At 41.3% G+C, this 25,585-nt stretch overlaps 1 protein-coding gene across 15 annotated transcripts in view; it reads right to left on the reverse strand.

The window, feature by feature from the left end:
- ULK4 (unc-51 like kinase 4) overlaps positions 1-25,585 on the reverse strand; it is a 596,488-nt gene that overhangs the window by 445,418 nt on the left and 125,485 nt on the right. For all 15 annotated transcript variants that reach the window (XM_078377379.1, XM_078377378.1, XM_073003534.2 and 12 more), the window contains exons 21-22: positions 7,272-7,454; positions 3,530-3,657 (exon numbers count right to left, since the gene is read on the reverse strand). In XM_078377379.1, the coding sequence (XP_078233505.1) occupies positions 3,530-3,657; positions 7,272-7,454 (311 nt within the window). The remainder of the gene's footprint in view (positions 1-3,529; positions 3,658-7,271; positions 7,455-25,585) is intronic.

A 25,585-nucleotide genomic window follows, 5' to 3' on the forward strand; every position in this document is an offset into this window, starting at 1 on the left:
TCCATCAATACCATGAGAGAAACCCACACATTAATATCATAATGTTTAATAACTATAGGAACACTTATTGTCTGTTGATAATCTGGAAAATAAACTACCAAAATAGTTGTAGTTCGTAATCAGCTAATGAAGTTGTGCTGCTTTATCTGCTTTATACAGTAGAAGTTTTTTTGTTTTGTTTTGTTTTTTTGTTTTTTGAGGTTGTCAGTCACTAGCTCCTTCTGAGATAATATGAAAGGCTATAGAGAATCACATTTTGAAGGTAGTGTAGAGTTGAGTCTGGGCAGGATTCAAGCATGAAGATGGATGAAAAAACAGTCTGTGGTATAAAGTGAAATTTCTATTGTGGGAACATATTCAGAGCTAAACAGGTTTCAGCTAAATTAGTTATTTTCACAAATTACCAACACTGGTAGATGTTCATTCATTGTTTTATCATACTGCTTCTCAGAAAAGTTCACTACATACTTGGCTCAAGTGGGAGGTGTTGCTGCTGCTGTTGCTGCTGCTGCATTAATGAATTTGTGTTTTAATAAATTTGTGCATTAATAAATTTGTGCCAACAGCTTTAAAGGCATTGGGAGATATTGCATCACTCCACCAACTGTTTAGTGACACAACCCTGGGTGGGAGTGCTGAATCCATTGAGTGCAATGCATTGCTTCCAAAGGCACCAGTACAACAGAGGAAATTCTGCCCATCAGGATACAGGAAACACTACCTGACATATTGATGCATTGTTTAATTTTTTTAAAAAAATTAAGTTAAGGGGCTGCAGTGCCCCATAAAATGGGAGAAAACAAATCAGTAACATGGCCATAATTGTTTAAAGGAAAAAAAACTGACCATTAATGTTAAAACACACTGAAATGCTCATCCAGGTATATATACCACATGACCACAAAGCATTACAACAAAGGTATGGAAAGTATGGTTAGAAGTGGGTAACATTTCCCTGGTGTGACTGCAGTCTGAGACAATCACCCCAGGTTGCAAATGCTACCATGTAGCAGAAAAGTGTATGAAATGCTGTTGAAAAGTATAGTAATGTATTGATTTTGTAATGGTTACTGGAGATGCACGCAGTTTTGAACTTTCTAAAATGAAGTTCTAATTTGATCACAAGCTGAATTAGGCAGCATCTGAAGAAGTTGAAATAAATTCAGGCTGCTTTCTGAACTGCTGAAGAGGAATCCAAATTGAATTTTTTGGCCACAATTCTTCTACATCATTTCTTTACAGCTGAGCTGTTGTCTGCATGCTGACAATTTGGAGGGCATTTTGTTAATTCACATTCTTGTTTCATTTGTTAGTCCACATGCTGTGAAGGGAACAGGATGAGAAGGGGAAATATTTCTGCATTCTCTAGGAATAAACAACATATTGAATTCTAAACCATGCACAATACCTACTGAAAGTTAAGGACTTCCACTAGTCCAGATTAAATTTGCTAGTTACTGAGAAAATTTCCTGATGAAAAAAGAGACATGATAAAACAAACTTCACTATGGAGAGCTGCAAGGATGAACAAAATGTATGACTGGGCACAAAAAAGAAACAGGTGTCTCTGTGGAAACAGAATGAATCAATTTCATTCCATGGACAACAATACTTTCTGAGAATAACCAAGTCCTTTTTCCTACCAACACTGCTTACTTTTTGGTGAATATTTTAACACCCCCTATATAGTCTTAATATTCTACATTTGAAAGCATAAAAACCTTTGAGATTTTAATTTTCCATTTTTCTTGCCTCCCCAGAATATAAACCATGTTCTATTGTTGTTTGAAATACAGTGGTGCCTCGCATAACGATGTTAATTGGTTCCGAAAAAAAAACCGTTATGTGAAAACATCGTTATGTGAAGCACCATTTCCCATAGGAATGCATTGAAAACCGGTTAATCCGTTCCAATTGGAACGGATTATCCGTTTTTTTCCCTCCCCCCGCAGCTTGGATCTGACCCACGGCGGCTACCTCAGCCATGGCTGGACTCCCTAGAGTCCGGCCATGGCTGGGGTAGCCGCCGCGGCTCGGATCCAAGCTGCGGGGGGGAGGGTGGTGGGATTGGGATGCCTTTCAGGCATCCCGGGCTTGGATCCCACCAACCGCCGGTTACCCTTTAAGCGGCGGGGACGGGGGGGATCGGGAAGCTTGAAGCCTACCCGCGCCGCTTACCCAGGCCGTTCCAGAAGTCTGAGAACGGCCTGGGTAAGCGGCGCGGGTAGGCTTCAAGCTTCCCGATCCCCCCCCCACCCTGTCCCCGCCACTTAAAGCCTCCTTGCGCTGCCTAGCCCGGCCGTTCTCGGACACCTAGGTGTCCGAGAACGGCCTGGGTAGGCGGCGCGGGGAGGCTACCGGCATCGGAGACAGGGTGGGGGTGGATCGGGAAGCTTGAAGCCTACCCACGCCGCTTACCCAGGCCGTTCTCGGACTTCTGGAAGTCCGAGAACGGACTGGGTAAGCAGCGCGAGTAGGCTTCAAGCTTCCCGATCCACCCCCACCCTGTCCCCGATGCTTGAAGCCTCCCCGCGCCACTTACCCAGGCTGTTCTCGGACTTCCAGGCGTCCGAGAACGGCCGGGGTAGGCGGCGCGGGGAGGCTACCGGCATCGGGGACAGGGTGGGGGTGTATCGGGAAGGCTTGCAGCCTACCCGCGCCGCTTACCCAGGCCGTTCCCCATAGGCAAGATCGTTGTGCGATCGCAAAAGCGATGGCAAAAAAGCCATCGCTATGTGATTTTTTCGTTAAATGGGGCGCTCGTTAAGCGAGGCACCACTGTATATACAAGGGAAATCTGTCTTGCATCTACAAACTCTAAGAATCATAGAGGGGAAAAATAGTCAGTACTAAAGTAAAGTAAGATACATAATAGAATTACTTTAAGTGGAAGCCAAAACCATGTTTCAAGAAAGAGTATGTATTAATGTAACATTAAGTGAGAAGCTAAGATTTAAGCAAAAACAGGGTGTTAACATTAGGGACAGAAAGCAAAGAACAAAACTGGTAACAACTAGAGCAAAGTAAATTAGCTACAATTAAAAAGACAAGGACAAGTATATTCAGGGACCAAGATCAATAAAATGCTCACCAACTGGGCTAAATATTTAGCTGTCAACTATTGGAGAGTGAGAAGCATAATGGATGTGGAATGAAATTTTTGGTCTTCCTATACCACCAACATGTATATTATTACTTGGCACTATGCTATGAGAAAGCTTCGTGCCTTTACTGATTGGTCAGGACAGGCACTGTGGTGTTACACATACTTAAAGAAGTCTCCCAAGTTGCATAGAGTATTTGGTCCAAGCAATCAGAAGATGCCCATTTAGTACTGCTCAGTTCTGTCCACCAAGGAACCAATAACTACCTTGGCAATGGAAGAAACTTTAATTTTAACTGTATTATTACCACCATAACAGCCATAACAGAAAATAACAAGTACACCAAGATAAACAGAATGCAATCAAAAGTAGATTTGAAATAAACATACTTTGATGTTCAAATATAGCTTTTGCCTCTTTTTTACCTTGCTTGGCAGCACAGAGGAAGCATCTCCTTATTATTAATTAAAACCTGCAATAGAACTAAAAAAGCTTTTGCTCGAATATCATAAGAAGGACTTTCAAATAATCGAATAACTGTAGTCACAAAATCCTGGATGGAAAGAAGGATAAAAGCACAATGAGAAGAATGCACCAAATTCAATGTCTTCTAAATATTTTAAATAATATATTTCTGGTAATATTTCAGTGAAGGAACAATATTTTCACAAGCCAAAATTATAAAGCAGAAAATAAGAATTCTACTATATGTCAGCCAATTTTCTTTCTTGGAGAAAACAAACAGAAAAAGGGGCAACATGATAAGACATAATGATTCACTAACCAACTTTGGGGGGGGGGGGAAGGGGAAGCAAAGAAGGAAAAACGAAAAAAAAGAAAAAAGTTGCATAGAGACGGGCACAAATCACCACTTTGGCAGGTCATGCCAGTTCATTTAGCAAAATAGAAATGAACTTGCAAATTATAAGAAAATATGATTTATGGGACCACTTCTCAGTATGTGTGCATACCTACTCTGGTGCATCAAGTCTTACACAATGTTAGAAAAGTTGTTGCTAATTCTGCTATGGATCACAAATAGAATAAATTTGTTAAAAACTGGTGCACATTGGTTTTCTATTCCCATGTCTGATACATTCACATGTGGGTTTTTTGGTTCTTTAAACATCCCTCATGTAGTTCCTAGGAGGGAAAGTATAAAACAACAAAACAAACTCTTCCAAAACAAAGCCCAAGGATTTTAAGACACAGTGGGGCTAGCAAAATGTCCTTTCTTCTCAGAGGTCTATCTGTATTTCCTGACTAGCCTGTAATCTGCTAGAAAGCAGCAAGCTTTCATTACATTCTAGAAATTAGAGATGCAGAAAAAGTGTCAAAATGGCACTTCATCTTGGTTAATGGATCACCAAACGTGATGACCAATGAACCATGAATTGCCCCCCCAGTGACCCAAGGAACAACTAATCAATTTGTCATCCCTCTGGTCATTTTCCCCTCTCCCTCCTCCTACTATGTCCCAAGGGCATAGCAGGAAGAGGGAAATCAAGGATCAAAGTGATCCTGCAGCGTTTGATCCCTTTTTCTCTCCTCTTGCTAAGCCCTGCAGGGCATAGCAAGAAGAGGGAAACCAGGGATCAAAATGATCCCACAGCGCTTTGAACCCTTTCCCCTTCCTCTTAGCTAAGTCCTGCAGGGCACAGCAAGAAGAGGGAAACCAGGGATCAAAGTGATCCCGCAGCGCTGATCCCTTTTTCCCTCCTCTTGCTAAGCCCCACAGGGAATAGCAAAAAAAGGGGAAAGCAGGGATCAAAGTGACCCCGCAGCGCTTTGATCTCTTTTCCTCTCCTCTTGTTTGGTTCTCCTGGCTTGGTTGACCTTTACTCCTCTTCCTGTGCCCGCAGGGCATAAGAGGATGGAAAGCAGGGGTCAAAGCCATCCTGCAGCCTTGGGCTGGGAGATCCCTTTGATCCCTTCCCTCCTCTTATGCTGCAAGGGCATAGGAAGAACAGGAAAGGGGAACCAAGCCATTTCCCAGCCCAATTCCCTTTTCCAAAGGGAAAACCCTTCTCTGCTTATGTCCCTGAGGAACAGTTGATCCGTGGGGCCTAAACAGAAAGGGAATGAAGGGATGACTATAAAAGGGTTACTGTATATTCACTGCTTCGTATTAGTTGGGGTCTCTGGATCCCAAGAATACGAAGCTATGAATATCTCACAAATCAGGGTTATTTAATGAATATCCTGATTTGTTTTTATATTCAAATATAATTTCTATTAGAAATTCTTCGACACAAGCCTATAACTATGCACCTGACCTGAATTCCAAGCATAGCCGATTTCTTCCCATCTCTACGTATCAATTATGATAACATTCTCAGGATCTTATAGCCTACCAAACTGCATAGAAAGAATCACAAAATGCATACATCTATTTTGTTACATCTAAATATAAGAATAAAATCACTCCCCTACCACCTGTAAACGGACAATAGTCAAAATCCTGTTACTTAGTACAGCAAATTGCACTACAGCAGGCCCGCTGAAACAAGAAATGTAGTGAATCAATTTCTTCATAAGTTCCATTGATTTAAATGGGTCTACTCTAACTATTTCTTATTTTAGCACAGTAAGTCACAGTTAGAATAGGTCCAATTGAATTAATGACACTTATAGAGGAGTTGACTCACTAAAACCTGCTAGACCTATTCTAGTACAGTATTATTTTGGCCAATGTCATGGCTTCACTCACAACTTTATCTAGGCCTGTGGCCTATATCTTTGTATGACGATTCATCTCACGTTCTTAGAGTTCTTACTTTGATATATAGATTTTTCTCCTAATCATCAATCTAGTATAACCAGGAAAATGGCATTTTTGAGCAGTTCTTACCTAGATTTTATAGATCATTATAAAAATTAACAGATGTTATATTTTTCTATGTATAAGATGCCCCAAATTATCTAACCCAAAATTCAGAAATCAATATTTTAAACATTAGAAAGGAACACATTTTAGTAATTAGGTAACATTTGCATACCAGTACTATGTTATGCATCACACTTAGGTGAGGAAATAACTTCATTCACCCTCATTTGCATAACTGATTAAATTCAGTTTAAATTTTGCCGAGTAAGACATTCACTAACTTTCTTTTTCATTTTCTGACAACTTTATGAGCTCAGTGATCTTTACCTGTCACTGTCGCATTGCCTACACCAGTGGGGCAAACCTTTTTGAGCCCGAGTTCCCAAATCAGCGGGCACCCTCTGGGCCAGTGTGTCCTCCAGAGGGCTGCCTTCCCCCTGCCCAAATATAGGCAAGACCTTCACTTGGGCTTCCTGCGCTGTGCTCCACCCCACTCACTCACTCTCCTGCAGCGCCAGAGTCACAGTGAACGGTGAGCAGTGATTTTGCACTGAGGGGTGGCCAGGCGCAGCTCCTCCTTTGCCTCCTCCTGCTATCACCACCTGATCATCACCTCCAGCGCCACTCATGGGCTCCCTTTGGGCAGGATACAAGGCCACAGCGTGAGCTCAAGCTGAACCCCGGCAGTGAGCAGTACAGCACCAGGCTGGCATGGACAGTAGCATCGGCATGGCTCTGCGTGCCAGCTATGGCATACATGCCATAGGTTCGCCATTGCTGGCCTACATGCTCTCCTCCGCATCAGCTTATGTCATTTACATAAGGCTCATGACTGGAGGAAGCCCGTTTACAGAGACAAGCTATCAGCAGTTTCAGTCATGACTGGAGGCAGACTACTTTGCAGAGACATGAGCAATTTCACAACTGCATGGTTTTCTCCTAAACTTACTTCCATGTATAAGATGACCCTCAATTTTTAATCTAACGATTTTAGGAAAAAGTAGTGTCCTATACATGGAAAAATATGGTAAATGGCCCTCTTAATCAATTCTGCTTGTTTGCTTGCTTCCTTTAAGGTTATTGGATAATACTTTATTAAATAACGTATAAGACACTTTTGCACATCATTTTAAAGAAAAGGCATCCTATATCATTTAATTAAAACTGGACAAAAATTGAATCAGGTATTTCAAATTCCTCACTGCTGTTTTGAATCTGTTTCCAGAATCCAAGAAAACACAGTGACTAAAAGAGAACATAATATAAAACTCAGTATACCATTTCAAACAGCCATTTGATGAAATATTTGTAACACAAGAAACAATAAGCTTAAATCAAACCTTTTCTTGAACGAGCCTTTGCAAATGGATTCCATAAGACAACATAGAAGAGAACATAGTCATCATGTACTGCTGAACTTTGCATATTCCAGTTGCCAAAGAGTGTATTACAGCTGTTAATCCCACCTTTTCAATCACACTCTGGAAAGCACTAGGTGAGTGGTGAGTTATTTTGCATAACGCCTGTGTAAAACAAAAATGTTACCTAGGTAATGCTTTAATTTAATAAATGTAAATACCGATTTTAGAACTTATTCATATTTTCTTTTTTCCTTAGACCTTATTTATTTATTTATTTATTTTATTTATTTATTTTATTTCTATCCCGCCTATCTGATCATATTCGACCACTCTAGGCGGCTTACAGTAAAAACAACAATGTAATTTTAAAACTTTACAGCAGAAACTTAAATAAAAAATAATAATAATAAAGAACAGAATAAGAAAAAAGATCGTCAAGGTTTTTCTGTTGGGAAGGCCCGCCTATACATCAATGTTTTTAGTTGTTTCTTAAAAATGCCCAGCGAGGGAGCCGCGCGAATCTCAGGGGGCAAGTTGTTCCAAAGGCGAGGAGCCACCGCCGAGAAGGCCCGGATTCTACACAGGATGATTTTTGGCCTCAAAGTAGCTTGAAGCAGAGAAAGAGAAATAAATATGGTGAAACTGTTCAGCATCTTGACCAGTTGCTTCTTTTTAAAATGTATAATCTTTAACATTCTATAACCCTGAAATGTAAAACATTGCAATAAATAAGTAATAATAAATAAGTTCTATTTTGATAGGCCTTTTCTTCATTTCTGGCTTGCTAGTTTTATTCACTGGCATTGTTTTCATTTACTATTCTTAATTCCTTTATATTGTACATTGCCTAGGGATGGTTTTACCTTTAAATGCCAGTACTCTTGCTTGTTTTCTCATGATGTTTGGTTCCATACATGAGATTCAGGCTGAATGCTCCATGGCCTAAATCAGATTGTTAGTTCGAAACAGAATAGACCCAGTAAATCTATGAGAGTTACATGTTTGTTGGCCTACCATATTCCATTAACTGAATGGACATACTATATTTGAAATTAACAATCTCACTTAATCCCATTATAAAAGATTAAGGAAACTTTTTTTTAACTTTGGGGGAAAGGGAGCCCCACACAGATCCATAGCATGAATAGGATGCTTTAATATTTCTGCAGATATAATTGCATACAGCCAATCTCAGCTCCAGTTTATACAAATCACAGAATTATGTAGTTAAAGCTTGTTCAGGAGATATTAAAAACTTGTATCACTTATGGTGCAGGCTACATTTGAACATTCTGTCACTTAAACAAGCACACATACGCACACAAGAGAGGAGGCTTCAGTCTATCCACCCCTCTCATTTGCTTTTTATACAAGTGCAGAGAGACTGAATATCAAGACATAAGTGCAGGAAATCATACAACCAGTCACACTGGACCAGACAAATCTGAAATCTCACTAAAGTTTTGATTCTGTTGAATCTATATACCAGCCTAATAGATTATGTCTGAAGAAGCTAGGAAAACACTGATCAATTAATCATCCACATAAATACTATTTATGTTCTCTTTAGTAAGAAACTATTAAAAAGCTTCAGTGCTATTTCAAAGTCAAATTTTAGAACTGCTGGACAGCTTAGTGGCTTAGGTATCTAGCTGTCAAGCCAGAGGCTGAGAGTTCAATTCCTCACTGTGCCTCCTTGGTAGGGGCTGAACACAATGGTACATAGGGTCCCTTCCAGCTCTGCAGTTTTAAGATGCCAATGATGGTGATTATCTCTTTAATGAGAAGCTGTTAAAAAGATTCAGTGTTGTTTCAAAGTCAAATACAATGGTGCCTCGCTTAATGATTACCTCGTTAAACGACGAAATCGCTTTATAGTGAATTTTTTGCGATCGCTATTGCGATTGCAAAACAATGTTTCTATGGGAGGAAATCGCTTAATGATGATCAGTTCCCTGCTTCGGGAACCGATTTTTTGCTAGACGACCATTTTAAAACAGCTGATTGGTGGCTCTAAAATGGCCGCCTGCTGTGCAAAATTGCTCCCCGCTGTGCTTTAGGATGGATTCCTCGCTTTACAGGTACCGGAAAATGGCCGCCCTATGGAGGATCTTCGCAAAATGAGCAGGTATTTCGCCCATTGGAATGCATTGAACCGGTTTTTAATGCATTTCAATGGGTTTTTTAATTTCGCTTGACGAGGATTTCATTTAACAGCGATTTGAATGGAACGAATTATCCTCGTCAAGCGAGGCACCACTGTACAGTCCACAGTACTGTATTATAGACTAGTATCTTATTGCTAGTCCCTACTAGAATAAATCCATTAACTCAAAAAAAATTTAATAAGTGCTAACTTACCATTTGCTAATTTCTTCAATTGCCCTACTCTAGTTGAAAGAAGCAATAGAATACTGGCCATTATGAACAACAAAAAAGGCATTGTAAAGCGTAGTTGTAGGTTATGTTCCCAAACATAAGTTGGCAATGCTGCCTGGTACCTCTAATTTGGACTCAATTTGCATTACTTTATATTTATTTCAGGAATTCAGTGAAGTTCACCATTAACAACGATAACATGCAATAAAACAAAGAATTAGAAGCCATTCTGGTGTTAGCACACTGAAGATGGCCATGCACCTGGATCTAATATTTTTATTTTATAGCTACACAAATTCAATTTTTTAAAAAATCTCTGGTTTATGATGTGGGATATTGCTTCTATACCCACAATTCAAAAACAACAGGAAACGGCCCAGCACTGCTTTGTAAAATCATGCACTGTCTGAAGGAAAAATGATGCTAAGCTTTACAAAGCCTGAATGTTAATGACACGAATGTCAACAACTAAGATGGTCTGCAGGGTCCCCTCTTGTGCTTACTCCCACTCACAAGCAGACATCAAGCAAAGGAAAATCCAAGCATTTTAAAGTTGACATATGGTGGTGCCTCGACTTACAAATGTCCTGACTTGCGACCAATTTGAGTTGCGACCAGACCTACCCTCAAAATTTTGCTTTGATTTGCAAGTGGAATTTTGAGTTACAGAAAAGGGCGGGGAAATTTGAACTGCTAACCATTGGTCAGCGAAGATGCTGCTTCTTTGTAGCTCTTTTGCTCCAGCGATTAGAGAGTGTGAATTCGGAGGAGGCTTCAGACTGCCTGGTAAAGTACTGCTTTTTGCTTTTTAAAAACTGCCTGTTCTGGGTGGGTTTTGCAGTGTGGGTTTGGACTGGGTGGTGGGGCTATGTTTCTATGTTGTGATGGGTTTTGCAGTGTACTTTTTAGTGTGTTTTTAGTGGGGGGTTTGGCTGGAATTAATTAATTACGTTTCTGATGGGTCTTGCAGTGTGTTTTTAGTACCTGTTGGAATGGGTTTGTTTGATTCGGGGGGGTTATCTTTCTGTGCTTTGATGGCTCTTGCAGCATTTTTTTTGGGGGGGTTGGCTGGAATGGATTAGTCATGTTTCTGATGGCTCTTGCAGTGTGTTTTTAGTACCTGCTGGAATTGGTTTGTTTGATTCGGGGGGGTTATGTTTCTGTGCTTTGATGGCTCTTGCAGTGTTTTTTAGTGTGTGTGTTTTTAGGGGAGTGGGGTCAGCCAGAACAGATTGTGTTTCAGTGTATTCCTAGGGGAAATGGTGCTTTGAGTTATGACCAATTTGAGTTACAACCATCTTCTGGGATGGATTAAGTTTGTAACTCAAGACACCACTGTACCTTCTAAAGAATAGGATGTATCAAGTTCATACTCAAAGATCCAAAAAAAAACTTGTAATAGGAACTGTTTCCTTTTGAGGAAGAAGTAACAGACATTCAAAAATAAGTACTGAACCTGCTACAATCCAAAAAAATTGGTAGTAAAATGTGTTAAGGGGGTGATTTTTTAAAAACTAAAAGTGTCCAACCTTCTCCAAATCTGGCATAGAGGAAGCCTATACTGGCCACAATCACTTTGCTAAACATGGTCCTGAACCGAGAACCCATTCAAAAGCTATATCTTTTTGTACGTATTGTCCCTTCCCAACAGAAATGACTTATGAAATGTTGTTTTGACTGATCACACAGTATCAGAGGTGTACTCCTGGGCACCTTTAATACATGTGGTAGATCTTTCGCTATTTCTCTTTCAATTTAGTGGCAGACCTTTGTATAAGCATACACTGGATATAAAAAGTTAACACACCCCTGTTAAAATGTCAAGTGTCTGTGATGTAAAAAAATGAGACAAAGATAAATCATTTCATAACTTATACCACCTTTAATGAGACATATGAACTGTACAATTCAGTTGAACAACAAACTGAAATATATTTGCGAAGGCTTTCACGGCCGGAATCTAATGGTTGTTCTGGGTTTTTCGGGCTCTTTGGCCATGTTCTGAAGGTTGTTTTTCCTGATGTTTCGCCAGTCTCTGTGGCTGGCATCTTCAGAGGACAGCAACCTGTGCTGTCCTCTGAAGATGCCGGCCACAGAGACTGGCGAACCTTCAGGAAAAACAACCTTCAGAACACGGCCAAAGAGCCCGAAAAACCCAGAACAACCAACAAACTGAAATCTTGTAGGTGCAGGGAAGTAAAAATAAAAAACTGAAATAATATGGTTGCATCTGTGTGCACACCCTCTTATAACTGGGGATGTAGCTGTGTTCAGCAGTAAACAATCACATTCAAACTCATGTTAAGTAGGAGTCAGTACAGCCCTGCCATCATTTAAAGTGCCTCTGAGGAATCCCAAATAAAGATCAGCTGTGCTAGTAGGTCTTTCCTGACATTTTCTTAGTCACAGAGAGCTTTCAAAGCATCAGAGGGATCTTATTGTTAAAAAGGTATCAGTCAGGAGAAGGGTACAAAAGAATTTGCAAGGCATTAGATATACAATGGAACACAGTGAAGACAGTTATCATCAAGTGGAGAAAATATGGCGAACAGTGACATTACCAAGAACTGGACGTCCCTGCAAAAGTGATGAAAAGACTAGAAGAAAATTGGTCAGGGAGGCTGCCAAGAGGCCTCCCGCAACATTAAAGCAGCTGCAGGAATATCTGGCAAGTACTGACTGTCTGGTACATGTGACAACAATCTCCCGTATTCTTCACATGTCTGGGCTATGGGTAGAGTGGCAAGACAGAAGCCTTTTCTTACGAAGAAAAACATCCAAGCCTGGCTAAATTTTGCAAAAACCCATCTGAAGTCTCCCAAAGGCATGTGGGGAAAAGTGTTATGGTCTGATGAAACCAAGGTTGAACTTTTCTGCCCTAATTCCAAAAAAGATGTTTGGTGCAAAAACAACACTTCACATCACCAAAAGAACACCATATGCACAGTGAAGCATGGTGGTGGCAGCATCATGCTTTGGGGCTGTTTTTCTTCAGCTGTGACAGGGACCTTAGGGTAGAGGGAATTATGAACGCTTCCAAATACCAGGAAATATTGACACAAAACCTTCATGCTTCTGCTAGAAAGCTGAACATGAGGAGGAATGTCATCTTTCAGCATGACAACGACCCAAAACTTACATCCAAATCAACAAAGAAATGGCTTCACCAGAAGAAGATTAATGTTTTGGAATGGCCCAGCCAGAGCCCAGACCTGAATCCGATTAAATATCTGTGGGGTGATCTGAAGAGGGCTGTGCACAGGAAGCACGCTTGCAATCTGACAGATTTTGGAATGTTTTTGCAAAGAAAAATGGGCAAATATTGTCAAGTCAAGATGTGCCATACTGATAAGACTCATACCCAAAAAAGGCTGAGTGCTGTAATACAATCAAAAGGTATTTTGACAAAGTATTAGTTTAAGGGTGTACACACAGATACAACCATATTATTTCAGTTTTTTATTTTTACTTCCCTCCACCTAAAAGATTTCAGTTTGGTTTTGTTTTTGTTTTTTTGGACTTATATACCGCCTCATAGCGCTACAAGCACTCTCCGGGCGGTTTACAATTTAATTATACAGGCTACACATTGCCCCCCCCCCAGCAAGCTGGGTACTCATTTTACCGACCTTGGAAGGATGGAAGGCTGAGTCAACCTTGAGCCGGCTACCTGGGATTTGAACCCCAGGTCGTGAGCACAGTTTTAGCTGCAGTACAGCGTTTTAACCACTGCACCACTGAGTTGTGCAGTTCATAGGTCTCTTTAAAGGTGGAAAAAGTTCTGGAATGATTTATCTTTGTCTCATTTTTTTACATCACAGACAGTTGACATTTTTAACGGGTGGATAGCAATGAGAGCGGGGAGGGAACCCAGGGCTCTGGGGAAACCTCTGTAATCTCTGGTTTAGCAGACCCCCAGCAATGGAAGGGGGGCAAAGATTTACAGGAGTGTAAACCTTGCTGCATAGGATAGCAGGAGACCCCGAATTTCAGGCAGCAGTCTGATTTTTGTGAGAGTCTTCCTTCTCAAGCACCAGACTGGCAGATGCCATCTTGGGGCGAATTAGCTGCAAACTTCATCACGGAGGGAAGTAGAAGAGAATGTATAGATTGGATTTCTTGGACTTCTTGACTGTGAGCAACTGATCTCTTATCTTGCGAAGACAACCTCAGTGCAGATGGATTTGGCTTTGATAGATTAATAGGCGTCCTTGTTTAACAAGCAGCCTGTTGCTGAAGAAACAGCTGAGAACCAGCATAGAGTGGTTTGGTAACAATAAAATAATAAAGCAATAAAAGGAAGAAGAGCACAGGGTAGTTAAAGTAGTTAAAGATGGTAACTGAACTGAAAACTGAACTATTTAATGAGCCCTGGAGAGCTCTGTTTACTAAATGACTAGAGACATTCTGCATTCAAAGTGCTAGTTGATTTTTAAAACTGTGTCACACTGCAAAGGAACAAAACTTAGAGGTGTGAAAGAAATAATTGCTTCACCCTAGCCTTCCCATGACACTAAATGTTAAATGCATGAGAAGGTTAGTGTTTGAGTAGGGGTATGTTGGAAGAAATTAGAGCTTGACTTTTTTTCTTTTTCTTTCTTTCAAAGAAGAGCCCCTCACTAGGCTGCCTGGTGGTGATTTATGAAGGGCAGATTGGAGGCATGGTGCACTGTGGATCTACAAATTCATTATGCTAAGTGGGAGTTGGGCTTTAGCCGGCTCATTTAGCATGGAGATTGGGTTTATTTATGTTTTTGTGGTCCTACTACTCATGGCTGAACTTGGATTTACAAATTTGCTGTGTTAAGGGGGAGTTGGGCTTGACCGGCCCTCTTGACATGAAATTAGGTTGATTTGGGAGCCTGTTGCTACATGAGCCTTGTGGAACCTGGAATAGATGGAGTTGGAGGATATGGACTGATCAAGAGTAGAGAAACAGAAGTGGATGGTCTGGATCTGTAAAAGCTGCAGTTATACAGCTGAATTATGAAAATCTGAGTTATTGGGATAAGGTTTGCTATGAGTATATATGTTGCCTAAATATAGCCAGGCCTGATCCGAATTGAGAAATATAAGAGCAAATTTAAGAAAAAAGACTAAGTAGAGTGTTTTTTTTTAATTAAAGACCAGTTCCAAGATATAGAAATGGCTAAAAGAGATTCTGTCAGAGTATTGAAAATTTACAGGCCTGAACAGAACAGAGCAGAGCAGAGCAGAAGTAATAATGAGCTGCCATGTTATACAGGTGTGTAATCTGCTGAGTCACAATGCCTCTGGAGAGGTGGTGCCTTGGATGATTCAACACCTGCTGTGACTGGATAAGGGCAGAGGCTCAACTGTATATATGTGAACTGTACAGAGAACATGTACCACCACCTTCATTTGATGATGTCATGCTGCCGCTTTCTACACTTGTATATATGCTGTAAATACGCGTGTCATGCTGAAGGAAGCTGAATGTGTCTGAGTGATTTATTTTGCCTTCTGGACCTGAAAATATTAACTCTGCTGGATTCTACGTGGGTTCGCGATAACAAAGGTTATGGGCCCAGCAACATGCCCTGTGCAGACCGCCTAGTGAGAAGATCCTTGGTGAGTACCAGAGGGTACCACTGTAGTGAATGGAGGAAGAGATATAGGTCCTAGAAGAGAGCAGTTCTACCGTTAGGAGCCCAGGAGGGGAAAGAAAACAGAGGACTGATAGAAGAACAGGCAGCAGGGAGGCGTATGGGAGAGGTTTTCCCTTAACGAAGTTAACTGACAGTAATTACCAGACCTGGTCCATGAAAGCAGAGATGCTGTTAAGTAGGGAAGAATTATTTATTTATTTATTTATTCAATTTTTACCCCGCCCCTCTAGACAACGTCTACTCGGAGCGGCTTACAAAGATTAAAACACATTAAAACAACATAAATATAACGAGCATAGTGTAATAATTATAATTAATACTATCCAAGATGGCAAAATTAAGAACCAGAAAAAAGGAAAGAAAAGAACTTAGGTGACGGGGAGGAAGGCCTGTCTGAATAACCAAGTTTTTAGTTGGTTTTTGAACACACCCAGTGAGGGTGCCAGACAAATTTCAGTGGGAAGTGTGTTCCACAGCCGAGGGGCGACCGCTGAGAAGGCCCGGTTTCTTGTTTTCTCCTTCCAGGCCTCCCTCGGCGTCAGTCCCCTCAGCCATCCCTGCTGGCTATAACGGGTGATTCGGGTAGATCTGGGTGGGAGGAGGCAATCTGCCAAATATTGAGGTCCCAAACCGTTTAGGGCTTTATATGTAATAATTAATACTTTGAAGTCAATGCGGACACGAAAAGGTAAACAGTGCAGTGCAGCCAGAATGGGGGAGATGTGCTGATATTTTCTCACCCCACTAATAAGCCTGGCTGCTGCATTCTGGACCATCTGAAGTTTCCGCATGAGCCTCAAAGGCAGCCCCACGTAGAGTGCGTTACAATGGTCTAATCTCAAGATTACGAGCGCATGGACTAGAGTAGTGAGGGCCCCCCGATCAAGATATGGCCGCAGCTGGCAAATTATGGCAAATCGTTGCCAACCCCCCACCAAGCTTTGATGAGGACGAAGAAAGAATTAATGAGAAAGCTTTGAGTACGCTAATACTTTGTTTACAAGACAGCCAGCTAGTCCACGTGCAAGGTTTAACTACAGCGAAAGCAGTTTGGGACTCTCTCAAAAGGATTTATGTCAGAGACACAGCAGGCTCTAAAGTGTCTTTAACCAGGAAGCTCTACAGATGTAGATTACAGCCAGGTGAGAGCGTATCTGGACATTTACAAAAAATGAAAAGCCTATTTAATGAGCTACAGCAAAGGGGAGTCCAGTTTCCAGAAGAACACAAAGTTTACCTGATTCTAAGTAGTTTATCTGATGAATATGATACTCTAGTTACGAGCTTAGAGTCAATGCCTGATGCAAATTTGACTCTGGAATACTTGATGGGCCTGCTGCTGGAGGAGGAGCAACATCGGAAGGAGAGATTTGATACCAGAGATAAAACAGACAGCCTGCATCAAAGGAATCGGGACGGCTTGAGGCAGAAAACAAATTACAGCACTCAGCACAAGGAAACTGCTTCCAGGAGGGGAGAGCAGGAAAACAAAGCATTTACCATGAGACGCTGTTTCTGCTGTGGATCTGAGCAACATCTTCTGAGAGACTGTGAAAAAGCCAGCAGCAGATGCAGCCAAGAAGCCAGCAACAGAAGTGAAAAGCGAAAGGGGAGGATTTCTCTTGTGCAGTCAACAAGAGATAAGCCCAAGGACATTCTGCAGGCTTGCCAGCGAGCTTCCTGGATAATTGATAGTGATGCAGTTGTACACTTAACTAATGAGAGAGATTTATTTTCTTCTTTAGGTGCATCGGAGCAACGAAGTGTGAACCTGACGAATGGACAGAAATTAAAAGTTGCTGCTGAAGGAACAGTCTTTATACCAGGTTTGGGGCAGAAACTTGAAAGTATGCTATATGTTCCACAGCTAGATTGAAATATATTAAGTGTATCTGCATTAGATAAGCAAGGCCATGTAATAACATTTGAAAATGGTGAATATTAAATTAAGACAGGAAATTATGTTTGTGCAAGGGCAAAACAAGAAAATAATTTGTATGTAGTGAAGTGTAAAAAGCAAAATGACACACACACAAAATTGGAAGAAACACACCACACATTTATTACACAGGAAATTAGGTCATGTGAACTTCAGGACACTTCAGAAAATGCAAACAATTGCAAAAGGTGTTCAATTAAAGGAGTGTAAAAACTATTTAGACTGCAACATTTGTAAGTTTAAAAATATACAAGAGCTGAAGGAAATAGGTTTACAAACAGACTGGTGGAAAATGTTAACATTAGAATCAAGGTTTAAAAAAAGATTAAACAGTGGCTTTTACTAGGGGAACGTACAGGTGGATGATTTATGGATTTATACTAGTGAAAAAATTATACAAAAATATATACTTTTTGTTAGACTATAGAGGACAAAAGGGTAAAAACAGTGATAATTAAATAAGCACAAAATTTTGGTTACAATATAGACAATTGGACTTGAATGTGGAATAAGAACTATAGATGGCTCAAACCAGTAAATCAGAGAGAAAAAGTTTTAAAGATGTTCCATAGATGGTATTATACAACTGTAAAACTGGCAAAAATGGTACCCGGGGCTAGCAATTCATGTTGGAAGTGTTCTTAGCAATCAAGAACTCTTTTTTCATATGTGGTGAACATGCGACAAAGAGAGAGGTTACCTACTTGTAACCATGGTTCTTCGAGTGGTCCTCTGTGAATCCACACAAACGGGTTGTTCTGCGCCTGTGCAGGACCTCTTGGAAGTTTTTAGAGGTTAAAAGACTCTAGCCGCCTAGAGTGGTCTTAATTGACTAGATAGGCGGGATATAAATAGAATAAATAAAAAATAAAATAAAATGATTACTGGGACGTTCCCCCATGGAACACATGCTCCACTTGCCAGCCGTCCCCTCAGTTCTGAAAAGTCCACCACTGTCATAATAACTGAAGACAACAACGTGACGGACAAAGGGGAGGTAGGACAGAAATGTGTAGATTCACAGAGAGGTACCAAGATAGGAGTGAACCCATTCTGAGTCTGGCGTGCTGGATGACACAAGTAGGGAATGCCATGAGCCCAAGGAGATGTTGAGCTTGGTATGCCGATACAAGGGTGAGGAGTTGGAAGGATTGAATTGCTAACCTTAGTTTGGTTATATGATCTGGAGGGAGGAAAGCTCGAGCTCGGTGAATCGATATGTGCTCCTACATAGGTTGCAGTTTGCGATGGTTTGAGGCGTGATTTCGTGAAGTTGACCTTGAGACTAAGATGTTGTAGTGTGTCGAGAGTAAGACGAGTGTCTCTCAGAGCATTTTGGTAGGACCTGGAGATGATTAACCAATTGTCTATTTACGGGAATATAGTGACTCCTCGAAGGTGAAGATGGGCTGAGACTGGAGCGAGACACTTGGTGAAAGTCCTTGGTGTTGTGGAAAGTCCGAATGGGAGGGAACAAAACTGGTATGTGGTGCCATCAAAATGGAATCAAAGGCATTTGTGATGTCATGAGTGAATAGAAATATGCAAATATGAGGTCTGGAGATCGATCACAACAAACCAGTTGCCCTGTGAAAGTAGAGGAATAACAGTAACTAATGTATCTAGGCCAGATATATTTATTGAGGTGTCTAAGGTCAAAGATGGGACAAAGTCCTCCATCCTTTTTTGGTACCATGAAATATTGTGAATATAAACCATTTTGAAAATCAGCAGATGGAACTGTGGTGATAGCACACTTGTGAAGGAAAACCTCTTCCCTAAGAACTGATTAATACGGAGTATATTTAAGTTAAACTAGGGGTGGAAGATGGTCAAAGTCTATGAGTTCACCGGTTTCAATTATAGACAGTACCCAATGGTCATTAGTGATTGATGTTGTTTAGTCATTCTGTCCTACTCTTTGTGACCCCATGGACCAGAGCACGCCAGACCCTCCTGTCTTCCACTGCCTCCCGGAGTTTGGTCAAATTCATGTTGGTAGCTTCAGTGACACTGTCCAACCATCTCGTCCTCTGTCATCCCCTTCTCCTCTTGCCTTCACACTTTCCCAACATCAGGGTATTTTCCAGGGAGTATTCTCTTCCCATGAGATGGCCAAAGTACTGGAGCCTCAGCTTCAGGATCTGTCCTTCCAGTGAGCACTCAGGGCTGCTTTCTTTCAAAATGGATAGGTTTGTTCTCTTTGCAGTCCAGTGGACTATCAAGAGTCTCCTCCAGCACCACAATTCAAAACCATCAATTCTTCGGCGGTCAGCTTTTTTTAGGGTCCAGCTCTCACTTCCATACATCACTACTGGAAAAACCATAGCTTTAAATATTTGGACCTTTGTTGGCAAGGTGATGTCTGCTTTTGAAGATGCTGTCTAGGTTTGTCATCGCTTTCCTCCCAAGAAGCAGGTGTCTTTTAATTTCATGGCTCCTGTCACCATCTGCAGTGATAAGGGAGCCCAAGAAAGTAAAATCTGTCACTACCTCCATATCTTCCCCTTCTATTTGCCAGGAGGTGATGGGACCAGTGGCCATAATCTAAGTTTTTTTGATGTTGAACTTCACACTATTTTTTTCACTCTCCTTTTTCACCCTCATTATGAGGTTCTTTAATTCCTCCTCACTTTCTGCCATTAGAGTGGTATCATCTGCATATCTGAGGTTGTTGATATTTCTTCCGACAATCTTAATTCCGGTTTGGGATTCATCCAGTCCTGGCTTTCGCATGATGTATTCTGCATATAAATTAAATAAGCAGGGAGACAATATACAGCCTTCTGGAACTCTCTGGCTTTCTCCATAATCCAGTGCATGTTAGCAATTTGGTCTTGAGTTCCTCTGCCCCTTCAAAATCCAGCTTGTACTTCTGGGAGTTCTTGGTCCACATACTGCTGAAGCCTGCCTTGAAGGATTTTGAGCATAACCTTGCTATAGTGTGAAATGAGTGCAATTGTACAGTAGTTGGAGCATTCTTTGGCACTGCTCTTCTTTGGGATTGGGATGTAGACTGATCTTTCCCAATTCTACGTCCACTGCTGAGTGTTCCAAACTTGCTGGCATATTGAATGTAGCACCTTAACAGTGTCATCTTTTAAGATTTTAAATAGTTCCAGTGGAATGTCATCACCTCCACTGGCCTTGTTTTTAGCCATGCTTTCTAAGGTCCACTTGACTTCACTCTCCAGGATTGTCAAGGTCAGCAACCACACTATCCGAGTTGTCTGGGACATCCAGATCTTTCTCGTATAATTCCTCTATGCCACCTCTTCTTGATATCTTCTGCTTCTGTTAGGTCCCTTCCATTTTTGTCCTTTATCATGTCCATCTTTGCACAAAATGTTCCTTTAATATCTCCAATTTTCCTGAACAGATCTCTGGTTTTTCCTTTTCTATTATTTTCCTCTATTTCTTTGCTTGTTCATTTAAGAAGGCCCTCTTGTCTCTTCTTGCTATTCTTTGGAAGTCTGCATTCAATTTTCTTTAATTTTCCCGATCTCCCTTGCCTTTGTTTCCCTTCTCTTCTCTGCCATTTGTAAGGCCTCGGCGGACAGCCACTTGACTCTTACTTTAGCATTCCAGTCCCTTATAATGACAAGAACATCTTTCTTTGGAGTCAGTTCTAGAAGGTGTTGTAAGTGTTCATAGAAGTGGTCAATTTCAGCATCTCCAGCATTGGTGGTTGGTGCATAACCTTGGATTACTGTGATGCTGAAAGATCTGTCTTGGATTCATATTGAAATCATTCTATCATTTTTGAGATTGTATCCCAGTACGGCTTTTCCCACTCTTTTCTTGACTATGAGGGCTACTGCATTTCTTCTACGGGATTCTTGCCCCCAAAACATCGGTTACCAGTTGCTGCCCGGGCCCAATTCAAAGTGCTTGTTTTGACATATAAGGCCCTAAATGGCTTGGGCCGTGGATACCTGAAGGACCATCTCCTTTCATATGAGCCTACCTGGCAGTTAAGATCTAGCCAGGTGGCCCTTTTGAAAGAGCCGTCCCTCAAGGAGGTAAGAGGGATGGCTTGTAGACAAAGGGCCTTTTCGGAAGCTGCCAGCAGACTATGGAATGCCCTCCCGACTGAGATTCGTCTGGTGCTGACGCTGATGACATTTCGGGGCCAGGTCAACAGCTTTCTGTTCCAGAAGGCTTTTAATTGAAATAATATCAACTGTGGATCCTGATGCCAATTTTTAGAGTATCTATTTTAATTGTATTTTAATTGTTTTATCTTTTTTTGTATTTTAATTGTTGTAAGCCGCCCAGAGACCTTTGGGTAGAGTGGGCGGCATATAAGTTAAATAAATAGATAGATAGATAGATAGATAGATAGATAGATAGATAGATAGATAGATAGATAGATAGATAGATAGATAGATAGATAGATAGATAGATAGATAGATAGATAGATAGATAGATAGATAGATAGATAGATAGATGGATGGATGGATGGATGGATGGATGGATGGATGGATGGATGGATGGATAGATAGATAGATAGATAGATAGATAGATAGATAGATAGATAGATAGATAGATAGATAGATAGATAGATAGATAGATAGATAGATAGATAGATAGATAGATAGATAGATAGATAGATAGATAGATAGATAGATAGATAGATAGATAGATAGATAGATAGATAGATATTATAATCGTCTGAATTGAATTCGCCCATTCCCATCCATTTTAGCTCACTGATGCCCAGGATGTCAATGTTTATTCTTGCCATCTCCTATTTGACCACATCCAGCTTACCAAGGTTCATAGATCTTACATTCCAGGTTCCTATGCAGTATTTTTCTTTGCAGCATCGGACCTTCCTCTCACTTCCAGGTGTGTCCGCAGCTGAGCGTCCTTTCTGCTTTGGTCCAACCACTTCATTAGCACTGGAGCTACCTGTACTTGTCCTCCATTCTTCCTCAGTAGCATGTTGGATGCCTTCCGACCTGAGGGGCTCATCTTTCAGCATCATATCTTTTAGCCTTTTGTTTCTGTTTATGGAGTTTTCTTGGCAGAGATACTGGAGTGGCTTGGCAATTCCTGCTTCAGGTGTGTTTAGTCAGAACTCTCCACTATGATCTGTTTGTCTTGGGTGTCCCTTCATGGCATAGCCCATAGCTTCTCTGAATTACTCAAGCCCCTTTGTCACGACAAGGCAGCAATCCATGAAGGAGTGTTAGTGATTAAGGACCATGAACTTAGAAAAGGGCGAAGACGTGTGTGAAATAAAGTAAAATTAGAACCTTGATGTCGAAGTGATTTAGGAGTACTACTTACCCTTCTTTTGTGGGTGACGAAAGGATTGTCAGCGTTGCGGCTGAGGCGGCTGAGACCAGAAAGGGGGGTGACGGTGTAAGTAGACGGCCTGGAAAATGGTTTATCTATCTAGTATCTGGGTCTTGTATGATCTATATTGCTGCTGAAAGGGTTGGTGAAAAAAGGCTGTCTGCACCATTGAGGTCGTTGGTAATGGTAAGTTTGTTGAGTAGAGTAAGATCTAGCCGTTTTTCTAATTTTGTGAAGATTGTCCATCAAGTTGATTTGATATTGCAACATGAATAGATCGGATGTCAGTACATTTTGTTTCTCCTCCCCCTCCTTTCCCCCCCATATCCCCCTTTACCTTCTGTACCCCTTACCTTATCCCAAGTTATTAATAAAAAAAGATTGTACATCACCTCATCAGTTTTTTCATTAAACAGGCCAGTGCCATCGAAGGGGAGGTCTTCGATGTGTGATCTTGTGTCATCGGAAATGCCCACTGATCTAAGCCAAGCATGGCATCTAAGAACAATTGATGTGGCAATAGCCTTAGAGGCAGCATCCGCTGTATGACGCAAAGCAATTCTTTGCTGTTTCGCCAATGTCAAGTTCTCAAGATGTACATTCAGGGATTCTGCACTCAAGGTCTGCAGAGCTGTTCAGAGAATAGGGAGAAATTTTGTTCCAAAGTTTCCTATGATATGCTCCCATCGCAGCTTGTTAATTTGCCACTTTCATTAGAAAAGAAGTAAGAGAATATAAATGCCTGCTGAGAATGTCAGGTTCTCTGTCCTCTCTGTTAGTTGGGGTGACCACTGACTTATTTCTAGCTCAAGATTGGTTTCACTTAACAATGATAGAAATTCAGAGTAGGGTGTTTTGTGAGAAAAGAAGTGTCAGCGCCATGAGTCATATAATGGTTTTCAACTCTCCTGGAGATCTGGAGGGAGGGATGTAGCTTGTCCCATGACTCCTTAACCAGGTCTATCATGGCTGGTATAAATGCAAGACTAAGTGGTGGTGTCTTTTCCTGGTTGATATCATCAAACACCACATCTAATTTGGGAGGTGGTGGTTCCTCAACCTCCAGTTCCAAAGCCTTAGCCATTTGGAGTACTAACTGTGACTAGGACGTAAAATTCTCCGAAGGGGAGGGAGGATGGTTCTCTGACACATCTGAACCTGCAGTTGGTAGGTTGAAGGGAGATTCCTGGGATACATCAGAAGCCAGGTCCTGTTCTGAGACTGATGATTCAGAAGATGGTGATCTTTGGCGAGGTCTCAATGTCATATTCCTTGTAGCAGGAAGTATAGTTGTGGAAGCCTTGTCTATATCAGATGGAGGAGGGGGTGACCCCTTGTAGGTAGTGGTGACCTGAAGGGAGATGTGTCTATATAAAGAAGAAGCAGGTATCAAAGAGTGTCGAGATTGTTTTGATATCAATTGTTCAAGTACCGAGTGATGACATTTAAGAGTTGGTTTAACAAAGGAAATTGTTGTGGAGGTACAGTTCTCGATACTTGCAAGCAGTGTCAGTGTCGAGGTGGAGATGGCGATATTGATGGTGTCGGGATGGGTAGGCAAGAACATACTGAAATCATTTAGGCTCCTCGTAGTAAAGTTGTTTGGGAATCTCTTCATGAAAGTATGGGTCATATTGTGGGTAGTGAGGATCCTGATATTCAGATTGTGGATGGTATCAAGAAGGTTCTTGGTAGCAGACAAATTCCCTATGTGGAGGATCATAAGGTAGAGGCAAGAGGTGTTGTCCTTTTGACGTATGTTTCCTGGGAGATTTGTGTGGCAATTTGGATTCAGGGAGCTGGATAGGTATTACCCATCCTGATGAAGCAGGAGTAGAATGGGCCAAGGCCTGGCTGAAGTGAACGTCAGCCACAGAGAAGCCAAAACTCAGCGTCGGGGTACCTGTCGAGGCAGGAGCCTGGGCCAAAGGCAATGATGGATCATCTCTGTCCGATAGAGAATCCGGAGCATCTCTGGATGACTCTTCCGAAATTAGTGATGGAAGCACCAATTGAGGTTGTTCTAGCCTAGTATGTTTAGAAGGCTTTTTTGGTTTCTTGGATTTAGTCTTATCTTTTTTCTTCTTAGGTGATTCAACTGGTCAGGCCAATGCAGGCTTCGATGTCGAGGTCAATTTCGACCTTGAGGCAGATTTTAGCTGCTCTTTTTGCTTCGGTGAATGTGTTGCCAGGCTCGAAATTGATCAAGAGACTTTGGAGCGTGTAGCCAGAGGAGGCGAGGTGGGTTCCATAGTAGTAGTTGGGGGGTGAAGGGATTTCTCCCACAGATATGATCGAAGTCGTTGGAGATGAAATTTTAATGCCGGTTTCGTGAGTTTCTTGCACTCTGAGCAAGACTGAGTTTGGTGCTGTTCACCGGGCAGAAAAGACAATGGTCGTAACCACTGAATAATGGGATTTTCTTAGTGCAAAGCATGCACCGCTTGAACGGCCTGGGGAGCCCATAAAAGGCAGGGAGGGAAGAGGAACAGGGAAAGGGAAATGAAGGTAATGTAAGAATAGATAATATAGTGTTTTTTTTTGTTATGGGTGTATTGTTGTGATAAGGGGGAGAGATGATCTGTCCCTGTGATTGACGGGTGTTGTTAGCTGGTCTTTTGTGTGTAGTGATCACTGGTCCTTGTGGCTGGGTAGAGTTAACTGACTTTTTGCAGGCTGTGTTTTTCAGTGCTGGGAGCCAGGCTTTGTTGAATTTTAGATCTTCATTTTGTTAAAGCTCTGCTGGTGTTTGTGGATTTCAATAGCTTCCTTGTGGTATATAAAAAATTACTAGATATGGCAAAAAAGGATAGACTGTCAGAGACATTACATGAGAACCCGAGAATATACAGTAATATATGTTAAAGAAAGCTGGAGAATGTTTTATGATTGGGCCCAGAAACAGATATGAGTAAAGAATATATTAGATTATGGATTTTAGTATTGTATCACAGTTATGAAGTCAAGTGCATATTAGATAATGAATGAAAGCAAATACTTCCCTTTATTTATGTGTTGTGTTATTTTGTTTTACCCCTTTT

This window comes from Pogona vitticeps, chromosome 6, assembly GCF_051106095.1.
Source record: "Pogona vitticeps strain Pit_001003342236 chromosome 6, PviZW2.1, whole genome shotgun sequence".
Classification (NCBI taxonomy): Eukaryota; Metazoa; Chordata; class Lepidosauria; order Squamata; family Agamidae; genus Pogona; species Pogona vitticeps.